The 14,683-nt window shown below is 41.7% G+C and overlaps 1 protein-coding gene across 1 annotated transcript in view; it reads right to left on the bottom strand.

Annotated features, from left to right (window-relative positions):
- Positions 1–999: 999 nt before the first annotated feature.
- The window catches only part of LOC123753399 (uncharacterized), a 242,855-nt gene continuing 229,171 nt past the window's right edge, over positions 1,000–14,683 (bottom strand). Inside the window, exon 9 of the mRNA XM_069316112.1 lies at positions 1,000–1,134. Coding sequence (XP_069172213.1) covers positions 1,049–1,134 — 86 coding nt within the window. The 3' untranslated portion in view covers positions 1,000–1,048. The remainder of the gene's footprint in view (positions 1,135–14,683) is intronic.

Below are 14,683 nucleotides of genomic sequence, written 5' to 3'. Positions count from 1 at the left end.
TAATGAATAAGGAATAATCAGAGAATATGGAATAATTAGAAGGGAAACAATTGATTTGAAATAATTTACAGAAAAATGGTGGTTGCCGATTGTGGTTATGATTGATGATGGTCATGGTTGATGGAGATAGTAGTGATTGGTGGTGATTGATGGTGGTGGTTGATGGTAATGATGGTCATTGATGATAGTGGTGGTTGATGATTATAATGGTGGTTGATGGTGATGATGCTGGTTGATGGTGGAGGTTGACAAAGCTGGAGGAGGAGGTAGAAGGTGGTGGTTGATCCAGGTAGTTGATGGTAGTTAAGGGGGTAATAATGGTGATTGATGGTGATGGAAACGAATAGTGGTGGAAAAGGTGGTTGATGAAGGTCATCAATTAGGATGGTGGTGGAGGATAGCAGACGATGGATGTAGACTTGTGAGGATAGCAGACGATTGGTGTAGACTTGTGAGGATAGCAGACGACGTATGAAGACTTTTGAGGATATCAGACGACGTATGAAAACTTAAGAGGATAGCAGACGATGGATGTAGAGTTCAAGATATCGTAACAGAGACTAGCCCAAACCCACTCCCCCCCCTCCCCTCTTTTAAGAAACAACCCCACATTCACCTCAAGACAATACATTCCCATCCTTCATAGGAGAGGATAAAATCCCAAGCCGTATAACCCTGTATAGTGAAGCGATGACATCACAGAACACACATACACAGGCCAAAACTCAACAATATAGAAGCTCTCACCATTCAATATTCTCCTACGTATCTTCCTAATATATATTTACAATATATATATATATATATATATATATATATATATATATATATATATATATATATATATATATATATATATATATATATATATATATATAATTATTGTGTAACATTTTACATTGATTATATACACACTTCTTTGCATAAAAGAAGTGTAACATAGTTAACATTGAAAATTAATTAAGCATCATCATCAAGTCTAAAATGTTGACGCTCTTTCGCGTTTATGGATTGAGAGAGCTACCAAATACAGCCGATGTAAACAAAGTCACGTGACTGCCTGGCAACCCATCAGGATTGCCAACACAACTGACACGGTCGAGGTTGGCAGCACCGTTGATCCAGCACTTCGTACTGAAAAGAGAAATTAAACCAAAAAAATTAATATATATATGTGACAGCATTTATGTGGGACGAAAATATCAGATTAATAGAGACGAGAAAAATGATAAAATCATGAATATTATGTTTTTGTTTTTTTGGGTTTGTTCTTGTCAAGTACATTTTGTTGTAGAACAGATGACAGCTTCAACACCAGCACAAAAGTGACTGTCCAAGATTTCAGCCCTACAGCACTGATATTGTTGACCAGACCACACGCTAGAAGGTGAAGGGACGACGACGTTTCGGTCCGTCCTGGACCAATCTCAAGTCGGTTGTGAAATGGTCCTGGAATGGTCCAGGACGGACCGAAACGTCGTCGTCCCTTCACCTTCTAGTGTGTGGTCTGGTCAACATACTTTAGCCACGTTATTGTGACTCATCGCCTGCAACACTGATATTACAGCAACAAAACAACAGTGACAGCCGCAACAGTGCAACATTGCAACAGTGACACCCCAACAGTGCAACAGTGACAGCCCCAACAGTGCAACATTACAACACTGGCACAACAACAGCAACACAACAGGAAAAGCAGAAAGTTCCAAAAGTCAAAAATCAAAATCAATTCTGTAATTTAATGAACTCGAGTAACGTGAGGGGAATACATGGAGTTAAACTACTGTTTTAGGGCATTGATTAAGTCCTGTTGTCACTTATGGACTCTGAAAAACTATATTAATTTTCATTAACGAAGAATTATATTAACTCTCATTAGGAGTGACATTTTAAGCGCAATTTTGTAAATATTTTTTTAGATAAATGTAACGGATTTTAGTGAAAAATCGCCCAAGAACGATGTATAAAGTGGTACAAAAACGAAGTTATTCGAAAACGTATAACTATGAGGGGGGAAATTAAATTAAAAATTACTTTAGGGGTTTCGCGTTAATACATCATCAAAAGTATATAAAAAAAGTAAATAAGTAAGCAGGAAAGAGGGAGGTGACAAGTGGGTTGAAAAAACTAAGTCTTTATAATACATTCGTTCATGAAGATAAGAAAATGAGGAAACAACAGACGGCCTAATGATCAATACATGTCAGTTCATGGAATTAATGTTCTACTGGGGATAGGTGTTTATTGATCATCTCGCTAAGATCATTTCTCAATTGATCCGTCTAAAATTAATATGAAAGTGTACAAACCTTTACTAACTTTCACGTTATATGGCTTATGTAATTTTAATTAAAACAGATTCAATAATCTTTCTATGATATATTCAATTGTAAAATTCATTTTTAATAGAAATATTATTGAATCTGTTTAATACAAATTACAAAAAACCATTAAATATAAATATTAGTAATGGTTTATACACATTGAATCCATTACTAATGATTACATTAAAAAGCGATCTTAGTAAAATGATTAATAGACAACTATATTCCCGATAGGGACATTACTTCTTGTAACTACTTCCTGTAATGGTCATTAGTCCGTCTGCAGTTTCCTCTTTTTTCTAATCTTCACCAACCAATAATATACAGATATCAGTTTTAACCTCATATGTGACTGTTTCTTTTCCTGTTTAAACATTCAAGTATTGTATTACATTGTTAATACTTTTGATGCTGTATTGATCAGCACAAAAGTTCTCCTTTTCATTGAAATCGTTAAATTTTCCTTCGTAGTAATACGCTTTCTTATAATTTATCGTTTATTACCATTAATGTATATTTGTATTCAAATATTTCACTTGAGAATATACTTCGCCAGAATAATATTTAGAACTGAGGTATACTTGCTGGTTGACCAGTAATTAAAGCCAATGAAGGCTTCATAACCGGTTGATAGGTCTTAAGCCTCACGCCAAGCCATCTGGCTCCTCTCTCTCGCTCTACACATAGATATATATATAATATATATTATTAAATATGACCGAAAAAGTAAGACTAATAATTCTAAGACAAATTTTCTCAATATTTCTTATATTTCTTTTCACTGTTGATGGTAATTGAAAAATCAATTCTCCAAAATTCATTTTTATTTCTAGTCTAATTTAGCCCATATATAATATATATATAATCTTGCAACATATAATACACAGTTGCTCATCTCTCCATCTCTCAATTCCAGAGGACAACTACTGTGCTAAGTAATTGGTCGTCTTTATAATTCGCTTCATAAAGTACGAGTCGCCTTCCTGGCAAGTGTTGCAATAACGAACCAGCTCGTTAAAGTGAGACTGTGCTCTTGAGAGTGTGATGAATATAATTAGTGTCTGCTTTCAGGGATTTTGTATATTCTAAGGGCCTTGTTAATCTCCCCCACTCTATATAAAGTTTAGGTGTATAATGGGAATTTTAAGTTGTGACAGTCATCTTGAGGTTATCTTGAGATGATTTCGGGGCTTTAGTGTCCCCGCGGCCCGGTCCTCGACCAGGCCTCCACCCCCAGAAAGCAGCCCGTGACAGCTGACTAACACTCAGGTACCTATTTTACTGCTAGGTAACAGGGACATAGGGTGAAAGAAACTCTGCCCATTGTTTCTCGCCGGCGCCTGGGATCGAACCCAGGACCACAGGATCACAAGTCCAGCGTGCTGTCCGCTCGGCCGACCGGCTCCCCATGGTGTTATGGTGTTTGTCTGGGTGTATCAGAGTGTTCCTCCACTTGGCCTGGGTGGTAGAGCGACAGATGGCTGGCTACATGCAGGTCGGCGTTCGAGCCCCTATAATCCCCAGTCTCTATAGCCTGTGAATATCCTACTAATTACCATCTGATATTCATTATCTTATAATTATCTTACTCTATTCCCCCCTAATTATTTCTTGATAATCGACCTCACCTTACGTAAAACCTATTAATTATCGTTTTGTTTTTAATATTCATAATATATACTCCAGCAAATAGTTTATCATTTAGACATATTACAATTTAGCCCTCCCAAAACTTATTTTATTACCTCATAATTAATATAATGCTCTCCCAAACTATTTAGTAATTATTAAGCATTAGACTTTATTTACTATGTGGCGCGCTTAATACCCATTAAGTGATTAAACTCACACGTATGTAATATTTATGTTCCGTCAATTCAATTATCGGATAATACAACATTTAACGCATCTAGTGTTAGCATACTGTCTTAGGATGTGAGAAGTCTACTCAGCATAGTTTCTCAAAGTCTACTCAGCATAGTTTCTCATAGTCTACTCAGGCATAGTTTCTCATAATATACTCAGCACAGTTTTTCAAAGTATATTCAGCATAGTATCTCAAAGTATAGGCAGTATAGTTTCTCGTAGTATATTCTTCATAGAGAAGTGATCTAGAACACCATGGTATACTTACGTATATACTTCATAGAAAAGTGGTCTAGATCAACATATACCTAAGTATGTTCTTCATTTAGAAGTTATCTAGCTCAACAGAGTATAACTAAGTATACTTAACAAAAAAATCTGTTTTTTTCCTAACCGTAGGGGCGTTTCAAGGGGCCTCGTAGCCTGGCCAAGGGGCCTCGTAGCCTGGTGGATAGCGCGCAGGACTCGTAATTCTGTGGCGCGGGTTCGATTCCCGCACGAGGCAGAAACAAAGGGCAAAAGTTTCTTTCACCCTGAATGCCCCTGTTACCTAGCAGTAAATAGGTACCTGGGTGTTAGTCAGCTGTCACGGGCTGCTTCCTGGGGGTGGAGGCCTGGTCGAGGACCGGGCCGCGGGGACACTAAAGCCCCGAAATCATCTCAAGATAACCTCAAGATAACCGTATACAGGATTAGATTAGTGGATTAGATGAGTGGATTAGCGAATCTTCTCGCTTATGGTTTATACAGCTTAGCGAGGAAGTATAACGATAACGGGTATAGCTGCTATCATCACCAATCACACCCTCTCACTGCTATCATCATCATTCATATCACTAGAATAACATTTAGAATTTCAAGAACATTTCAAGAACATCTCAAGAACACTGTTCGATCTATGGACAGGATATCGATGTTTGTCCTCAATGACAGAACCACCTTATGCAGTTCGATAGTGACAGCTAAAGCTGCCAAACCTCGAACCCCAGGGTCGTTTGAGCAACCCGAAGCGCCACGTTCGGTACAAGGGGATCTATATTCATCGTATTGTGGCGACTATTAAGGTCAAACTCCTTGTTAAAGTGTTCTGATAATATGTCAACTTCACCTCTAGGCAGTTATGTCGATGGCACTTTGTTGCCATCCAATTTATCTTGGGAGTTTAAGACGAGAACTCATCGCATTTCTTTAAATTTATCATCATTAAATTCTGGTATGGAGCTTTGCATTCTTAGCTGGTGCCAGGCGTTGTCGTTTGTTATCTCTCTCTCTCTCTCTCTCTCTCTCTCTCTCTCTCTCTCTCTCTCTCTCTCTCTCTCTCTCTCTCTCTCTCTCTCTCTCTCTGAACTTTTAATAAGTTTGTGAAACACATAAAATTAACCTAAGTTTTGTGTGTTTTAAAAATGGTTGGTTAAGGTGCTCTCTCTCTTTCTCTCTCTCTCTCTCTCTCTCTCTCTCTCTCTCTCTCTCTCTCTCTCTCTCTCTCTCTCTCTCTCTCTCAGTTCTCCTTTCGTCATCTTCATTCACAGCTCTTACCCTTTTCGCACAATCTTCTCCCTCACACACACACACTCACAGGAATTATATGAACCACTTTACATTAACAAGGCGTCATATAAACCAGACTGATTGAACCAGACCTTATATAAACCCAATTACATAAACCATGTCATATATAAACGCGACAACCCCTTCATTACTGTAGTCTAGCGAGGAGCAATAAGTAATTCCGAGCGCCTTCCTTCCCTCATCCAATAAGTGATAGAGAATTCAATCCTCCTTTCCCTTCCCCTTTTTACCTGATGGGGTGCGTGTGAATGACGCATTTGCTGCCTTGAGTTTCGCCTGGGGACCACCTTTACCCTGGCGTCTGTGGCTGGGCCTAGCCAGGGGTCTAGGTTCGAACTTGGGGTCTCTGGTTGAGCTTAGCCTGGGGGCTAGGTTCGCCCTGGGGTCTGTGGTTGAGCTTAGCTAGGGGAGCTAGGTTCGCCCTGGGGTCTGTGGTTGAGCTTAGCTAGGGGGCTAGGTTCGCCCTGGGGTCTGTGGTTGAGCTTAGCTAGGGGGGCTACGTTCGCCCTGGGGTCTCTGGTTGAGCTTAACCAAGGGGGCTAGGTTCGAACCTGAGGTCTCTGGTTGAGCTTAGGTAGGGGGCTAGGTTCGCCCTGGGGTCTGTGGTTAAGCTTAGCTAGGGGGGCTAGGTTCGAACCTGGGGTCTCTGGTTGAGCTTAGCTAGGGGGGCTAGGTTCACCCTGGTGTCTCTGGATGACCTTAGCCTGGGGGGCTAGGTTCGCTCTGGGGTCTGTGGTTGAGCTTAGCTAGGGGGGGCTAGGTTCGCCCTGGGGTCTGTGGCTGAGCCTGGCCAGGAGGCTAGGTTCGCCCTGGGGTCTGCGGTTGAGCTTAGCTAGGGGGACTAGGTTCGCCCTGAGGTCTGTGGCTGGGCCTAGCTAGGGGGACAAGGTTCGCCCTGAGGTCTGTGGCTGGGCCTAGCCAGGGTAGCCTTTTTCACTGTATTCACTCTCTGGAACTCTAAATTCCTTCACTGCTACACCCCTGGTTCTCTCATTATACTGCCTCATTCTTGGTCCTCTCATTATATTACCACATCTCTGGCCTCATTATAACATTTGTACACACAGGAGTATTCAGATCGTCTCCTCCTGCAGTGCCCTCATCTCCTCTCCCTTTTCTCTCTACCCTCGTCTCTTTGTCTCCTTTCAGCGACTTGTTCAACGTCTTCGTCTGTTCTCCCCTTCCGTCTTGTCTAACTCTTCCTTCTTACTCTTCTTTCTTGGACCTCCTCCGTCTTCTCATCTTCCGCAACGGTAGTTTTTTTGGTCCTTTCTCTTTCTCTTCGCATATTTCTTCTTCTCTTCATCTAGAACTGCTAGTTTTTGCCCTTTATCACCTCTCTCTCTCTCTCTCTCTCTCTCTCTCTCTCTCTCTCTCTCTCTCTCTCTCTCTCTCTCTCTCTCTCTCTCTCTCTCTCTCTCTCTCTTTTTCTCTCTCTCTCTCTCTCTCTCTCTCTCTCTCTCTCTCTCTCTCTCTTTTTCTCTCTCTTTTTTTCTCTCTCTCTCTCTCACTCTCTCTTTTTCTCTCTCTTTTTCTCTCTCTCTCTCTCTCTCTCTCTCTCTCTCTCTCTCTCTCTCTCTCTCTCTCTCTCTCTCTCTCTCTCTCTCTCTCTCTCTCTCTCCATTTTCTGTACTTCCTACTTCTCCTCAGCTTCCTCCTCTTTCTTCTCCTTAAATTTTCTCGCCAGAAACGTGGTATATCGCCATGTATACTATTATACATTATACCCCTTCACGGAGGAGAGATATACTCTCCATTGCATGTTTGTCGTTCTTGGTCTTTTTAGAGAGAGTTTATGTCCTTTTGATCCTCTGTATTCAAGCTGCATTTTATCAAGGGAACTAATTTAAAATTTGTTATATATTTGTATTTTTTACTGAATGTTCTATACTGAGTTGACGAATGTGTTATATCTGCTGGAGAGTTTATTTTATTTATTTGAAAATTATCTTTACTTCTGATGTGAAGATTAATTATTTTTTAATTTTTTTCTTTACTTCTGATGTGAAGATTAATTATTTTTTAGTTTTTTTTCTTTACTTCTGATGTGAAGATTAATTATTTTTTAGTTTTTTTTCTTTACTTTTGATGTGATTTTTTGTATTTTGATGTGAAAGTTTATTATTTGCTTTATTTAGGTGTTTTTTCTTTTTGCAATAGATATTGCAAAAAGCTTAAGTAGTAAATATTTTATATTTTAGCTTCAGTGATTTAGGAAAGAATTGCACAATGTTAATCTTACACCAATCGTAAGCTTGAAAAAAAGGGAGGCGGAATAGGTTGCCTTTTCCCGCGTATCTAGCATGCCTATTCTGTCCATCGGTCCTTTTTATATGGTCTAATGCCTATTCTTACTATTTTTCGTAAATTTAAAAACAAATTCTTGTCTCTCTCATCTCTGTAATTATCCGCCATCTCTCTGTTATCCCCTTCGTTCCACATTCTATCCTAATTCTATCTCGCTTCCTATCCTCAGTTCTCTGGATGCTTAATCTGGCTCCCTCCTCACCCTATCCATCCCACTTAGCGTCTATCACATAGTCCATCTTCCCTCCCATTTTCACTTCTCTGTTCCATCATCATATTTTTTCTCCACACTATTACAATGACAAATAATGATGGGATGGAAGAGGCTAAGGTGGCTGAAGGGTCTGAATGGTGAAAAAGAAGATTTGAAAGGAGAGAGGAAGAGGAGAAGAACGAGGAAGAGGGAGGAGGAGAAAGAAGAGAAAGACAAAGGAGGAAAAGGAAGAAAACGTAAGGATAATTATGCCAAAGAAAACAGAGCAACGTTGAAGAAATGAGTGTAAATAAAACAAAAGAGCGAAAGAAGAGAAAGACAAACAGGAAAATAATCTGACATAAAACACCCAAAAATTAGAAGGGAAAAACCAAATAGGAACAGGAGAAAAACACGATAGCAAAACGTGAATCAATTAAAACGAATTGAGACACAAGAGCAAAGGACGAAAGGGAAATCAGAGAGAAAGGCAAAGGACACACAAGCAAAGAAATAGAAAGAATAGTACAAAACAAAATAGAGGCACGAAAGCAGAGGTGATAAACGTGGGAGAAAGAGTAGGAAGTAACGAAGGAGAGGAGCAAAGGGAGAATTATATGAACTTACGAACCAAACTTGAAAAGGAATGAGAAAAATCTGATCTTAAAAGGTATTCCGCAGAGGAATTAAAAGACAGGTATAAGCAGGTATTTAAGACGGCTGACAGGCAGGTATGAAAGCTAACCAGGAGGAAGTCAGGTATTTAAGACGGCTGTCAGGCAGGTATGAACGTTGACCAGGAGGAAGTCAGGTATTTAAGACGGCTGGCAGGCAGGTATGAAAGATAACCAGGAGGAAGTCAGGTATTTAAGACGGCTGACAGGCAGGTATGAAAGCTAACCAGGAGGAAGTCAGGTGTTTAAGACAGCTGGAAGCAGGTATGAAAGCTGGCCAAGAGGAAGTCAGGTATTTAAGACAGCTGGCAGGCAGGTATGAAAGCTGACCAGGAGGAAGTCAGGTATTTAAGACGGGTGGTAGCCAGGTATGAACCTAGAACAGGAGGGAGTCAGGTATTTAAGACGGCTGGCGGACAGGTATTACAGCTGACCAGGAGAAAGTCAGGTATTTAAGTCAGCTGGTAGCCAGGTATGAACCTAGACCTTTAGGTAGTCAGGTTGCATCCACGAAACAAGCAAACCTGACTCGTAACAAACTAACCATCCAGCCAACCTATTAGCATTCACACACTTAAGCAACTGTCCGCGATTCAGGAAACGCCGCGTTTTAAGTGAGATTACTTAAGCGACAAAGACATTATAAGCGCTCAAGATCCTCACATATTACTCCGCCAGTAGTTTTTTTTGTTTTCCCAGGAGGCAATAGACTTGCTGCTACAGGTGCGCTTATACACACTCCTGTGTTTGTTTTAATTGCAGTGTTAACGACGCTGTTGTTAATGGGCGCAGGGAAACCAGCACCGCTTAATAGATATTCAATATCTATTTGCATCTAATTTTTTTTAAGGTAAGTTTATTTAAGATGTTGTGGTGGGGGAGGGATGGTGGTGGTGTTGGTGTAGTGGTGGTGGTACAACTGTCAGCTAGTTGCACTTGAAGGATGAGCTGTGGCTCTTGGGTCCTGCCTCTCATGTCCTGGCTCATCCTGTGTTTTGATGTCTCTCGGTCGTTTGGTGGTGTAACCACCCGGGCTTTTGTCAGCCTTGTATACTGAATAAAAATATACATTTGAATAAAAAAAAGGTAAAATAAAATAAGGGAGTTATTCGAAGCAAAACATATATGTTAAACCCCCCATTTTTTTAAACCCATTTTGCAAAAATGAAAACATCTGAGTACACTGAAAATGTTCGCTTATCAACCAAACACACATAGAGGCAATACAGGCAAATCAAGCAATCTTGCAATATCCGGGGGTAGGGGGGTATGGGGGGGTAGGGGGGGTATGGGGGGGTATGGGGGGGGTAGGGGGGGTATGGGGGGGTAGGGGGGGGTACATGCAATCTGTGTAAAATAAACGTTGCATGGAAATTGTTGCAATTGCTCTGGTATCAATTTGGTTTTGTATTCTCGTGGCGTAGAATTTCGGACACCAGCCAATCTTCTCCCGAAGTGCATTCGTCATGAGTGTATTAAGGTTTAAGTGAAGTTGAATATTAGATGAAATGCCCTGTTGGTGCCTCCAGCCTACTGGACTCACCTGTTGGTGCCTAAAGCCTAATAATGTGTGGATAAGCACCTCCAAAGGATACCTGATCAACCAGGCTGTGACTCATACGTCAGGCTGCGAGCAGCCGCGTCCAACAGCCTGGTTGATCAGTCCGGCAACCAGGAGGCCTGGTCGACGACCGGGCCGCGGGAACGCTAAGCCCCGGAAGCACCTCAAGGTAACCTCAAGGTAAGGTAGCCTACTGGACTCACCTGGTGGTGCTAGCAAAGGATAAGGAACTGCTCATTTGAACAAATCCACAAGGGCCGTGACGAGGACTCGAACCTGCGTCCGAGAGCATCCCAGACGCTGCCTTAATCGACTGAGCTACGACTGAGCAAGCCCTTGGGGATTTGTTCATTTGATGCATCACGCAATTGTGATTTTTGTGTAAGGAACTGCTCATTTTCTCGTTTGCGAAACGTTTGTGTTAAAACGCAGTGATAATTCACTCGTATTTTCATATGCTAAATAAGGGTTTCTCGAGTGCCATATTTTTTTTTTTTTTTTTTTTTTTTTTTTTTTGAGATTTATACAAGAGTTGTTACATTCTTGTACAGCCACTAGTACGCGTAGCGTTTCGGGCAAGTCCTTAATCCTATGGTCCCTGGAATACGATCCCCTGCCGCGAAGAATCGTTTTTTCATCCAAGTACACATTTTACTGTTGCGTTAAACAGAGGCTACAGTTAAGGAATTGCGCCCAGTAAATCCTCCCCGGCCAGGATACGAACCCATGACATAGCGCTCGCGGAACGCCAGGCGAGTGTCTTACCACTACACCACGGAGACTGTTAAATTATATATATATATATATATATATATATATATATATATATATATATATATATATATATATATATATATATATATATATATATCTTGGGCACTAGTCCAACTTCAGAGGAATTCGAAAAAGTGTTTGACTTGCAACAATGATCGAACCCGTTTGTGACATTCATCAATGTTTCCCATTGTTGTGTTCTTCAAGAGATCCATAACCTTTAAGCACCTTTTTGCATTATTATTTTTGTATCAACCCATGTATATCTTGTAACCATCAAATGCATAATAAAGCACAAAAAATATTCAAGGAAGGGGGTGGTAGGAGAAAAGCACACAGAAACTGTATTGGAGGGGATCTAAACATTCCCTCTAATGCGTTATGCGTGGTTTCCTCCGAGGCTATGGGTCCCCCTTCTTCCAGCTAGAGGTGGTACTCCCTATATATATATATATATATATATATATATATATATATATATATATATATATATATATATATATATATATATATATATATATATGATAATGTACAAAGGGAGTTTGCGTGCGAGTGAGTGTGTGTCCGTGTGGATTTTCGTTTGAGTGTCTTTGCGTGCGCTCGGGTCATTTTAAATTTCAATTTACATTTCGAAGAGAAGAATATAAAATATAACTATTTCCTTCCTGTATAACCTTCCAAAAAATTCACTCGTGGTACTTTTTGATTTATACATTTTATTTTTGTTGTTGTAATAAAATCAACAAAAGCCAACCGCCAATTGAAAGCGTAACCAGGCCGATCTGTGCTGGCCGTTCCGGAGCAATTGTTGACTAATTTCTAGCCATTAGCGTCAATTATTCAACGCTGTTAACTATCATCACAGATCAATACTACGGGCATTAAGTTGCGTCCGGAGGGAGAAAGTGGGTTGGTGTTGAGAGAGAGAGAGAGAGAGAGAGAGAGAGAGAGAGAGAGAGAGAGAGAGAGAGAGAGAGAGAGATTTGTGATTGTGGGAGGGGAGGATATAAGGGATAGTGGGGAAGGATCTAGGGAAGGGAGGGAATGACAAGGACGTATATATGTAATGACACCTGGTCGTTAATGGTAATCTGGAAGGGTTAATAACCTGTCCCTATTCCACAACTTCCAGCACACTATCCTGTCACCATACAACCCCTCTATTCCAGTTTATTCCCGTCCCTAACCCCAATTTTTAATCTGTTCTATCCCATCCCCCCAAACCCCCATACTAGCCGCTATTTCACCCGAGGGGTTATCTCTGTGGGTTTACCAAATAGGTCCTTATCATCCTATGGTTTAGCCTAATTTTCACCCCTAATTTGACCCCTCAAATTGTCGTCTTATACCCCCCAATAACCCCCTTGTATTACCCCCATTTTGTGTAACGTTCATCTGTTATCTAACCACCTCACATTGTCTAACCCCAACCTCTTGTCTGACCCCCCCCCACCCCCCACCCCCCCCCCCCAGCATCACCAGTAGTTGCCCCATCTCCATCTTTTCCCCTCTTTTCCCCCTCCACTTCCCCTCCATTCCCCTCGCCTCCTGGGTCATCATCTGGAGACGATCGTTGGTCGTCTGCGATAACCAAGAGAATGTGACAATGACTGCCTTTGGGAGCCCGACAGGAAACGATAGCCACGCCCCACACACCTCACCCCTAAGGGACCAGGGAGGGGGAAAGACTAGAGGGAGAGGGGGAGGAGGAAGAAGGGTAAGGGAAGGCGGAAGAGGTTGGGGAAGGCAAGAGTTTGGGTAAGACAGGGTGGGGTTAGAATCATGTGTTTACCCAATTGTGTTTGCTGAGAGGTGGGGATTATCTCTTGGTTCCCATGTCTGAGGTCTGTTCATTTGAGTATTTTGTATATGGTGATCATGTCTTCCATGTGTCTTCTCTCTCTTTTCCAGTTCTGTGAGGTTTTTGGCGTTTAACGAGATAATGACTCCACGCTGGCGCTGCATATCCCAGAACTTGTCTGACATAGGTGATGAATACGGTCCTGAACTACTCTTTCTCCAGATTCATAAAGGCAGTTCTTAAACCTTCCAAAAGTTGCTGAAGACACATTCTTTTCAATATCTTCATCTACATACATATGGGCTTCTGGTGACGGGTTCGGAGTTATATCAACACCTCCCCCCCCCCCCCCCCACCCTCTTCCCCCAAGTCTTTTCCTCTGTCCGATTCCAGGAAGATTTCCTCCCCAATGTGTTACCATGTCTCCGGTTTCCTTGCACCAAGTTTCATTGCTTTGCACTTGCTTAAACTCTATTAGCCACTTGATCGACCATACTTTAATTTTGCTCACCGTGTATAAGGAGGCGAAGGAAGAATAACACGAGGAGCTGAGGAGAATTTAAACCTCAAGTGTGGGATCAGCAGGAGAGTTGAGAGCTAAAAATCCAATATGGACCCCAAAAATGTCCAGGAGAGACTAACACCATTCTAGGAAAGGATGGGATGGGGGGACGGGATGGGATAGGAGGGGATGTAATACAATAATAACACGAAAGCGGCGAAGATGTTGGGTCAACTGGCCTGGGAGGGCGCCTGGAGAGAATTGGATGATGTATATGTGTCTCTCGAGAGTAGATACAGTCGTCTATACTCCGTTCTCCGTTTTCTCTGGTGTTTGTGTGATCGTCCTGGTCGAGGCTATGCAATTCGAAATATGTTCATGTAATGTTCATGAAATGTTTGTATCATAGCTAGACACACACACACACGCACACACACACACACACACACACACACACACACACACACACACACACACACACACACATATTGCTGAAAAGTGTCTCGCTATTCGGCGTTATTTTTCGCCAAATTTCGTGTCAAAAATAAGTGAGACTTTGGATTTTCTTTTGTTTTATTTTTTTTATGATTTTGTATATACGAAACTAGTAGATTTACGTCATAATTTTTTTTTTTTTGGGGGGGGGGTCACAAAGATATGAAAATATTCAGTTCCTACATTTTTTCACTTCGTAATTCAGAAAAGATCTGATTTTTGTCTCATATGTTTCTTACCTGTCATCTTCCCAGTTCACCTGTCATTTTCACAAGTCACCTGTCACCTCTCCAAGTCACGTGTCACCTCCTCAAGTCACCTGTCACCTCCCCCAAGTCACCTGTCACCTCCCCAAGTCACCTGTCACCTCCCCAAGTCACTTGTTACCTTCCCCAAGTCACCTGTCACCTGCCCAAGTCACTTGTCACCTCCCCCAAGTCACCTGTCACCTCCCCCAAGTCACTTGTCACCTCCCCCAAGTCACCTGTCACCTCCCCCAAGTCACTTGTCACCTCCCCCAAGTCACCTGTCACCTCCCCCAAGTCACCTGTCACCTGCCCCAAGTCACCTGTCACCTCCCCCAAGTCACCTGTCACCTCCCCCAAGTCACCTGTCAC

Source organism: Procambarus clarkii, chromosome 82, assembly GCF_040958095.1.
Source record: "Procambarus clarkii isolate CNS0578487 chromosome 82, FALCON_Pclarkii_2.0, whole genome shotgun sequence".
NCBI lineage: Eukaryota > Metazoa > Arthropoda > Malacostraca > Decapoda > Cambaridae > Procambarus > Procambarus clarkii.
The sequence above is the reverse complement of the archived record's forward strand: the minus strand, read 5'-3'. Positions and strand labels throughout refer to the sequence as shown.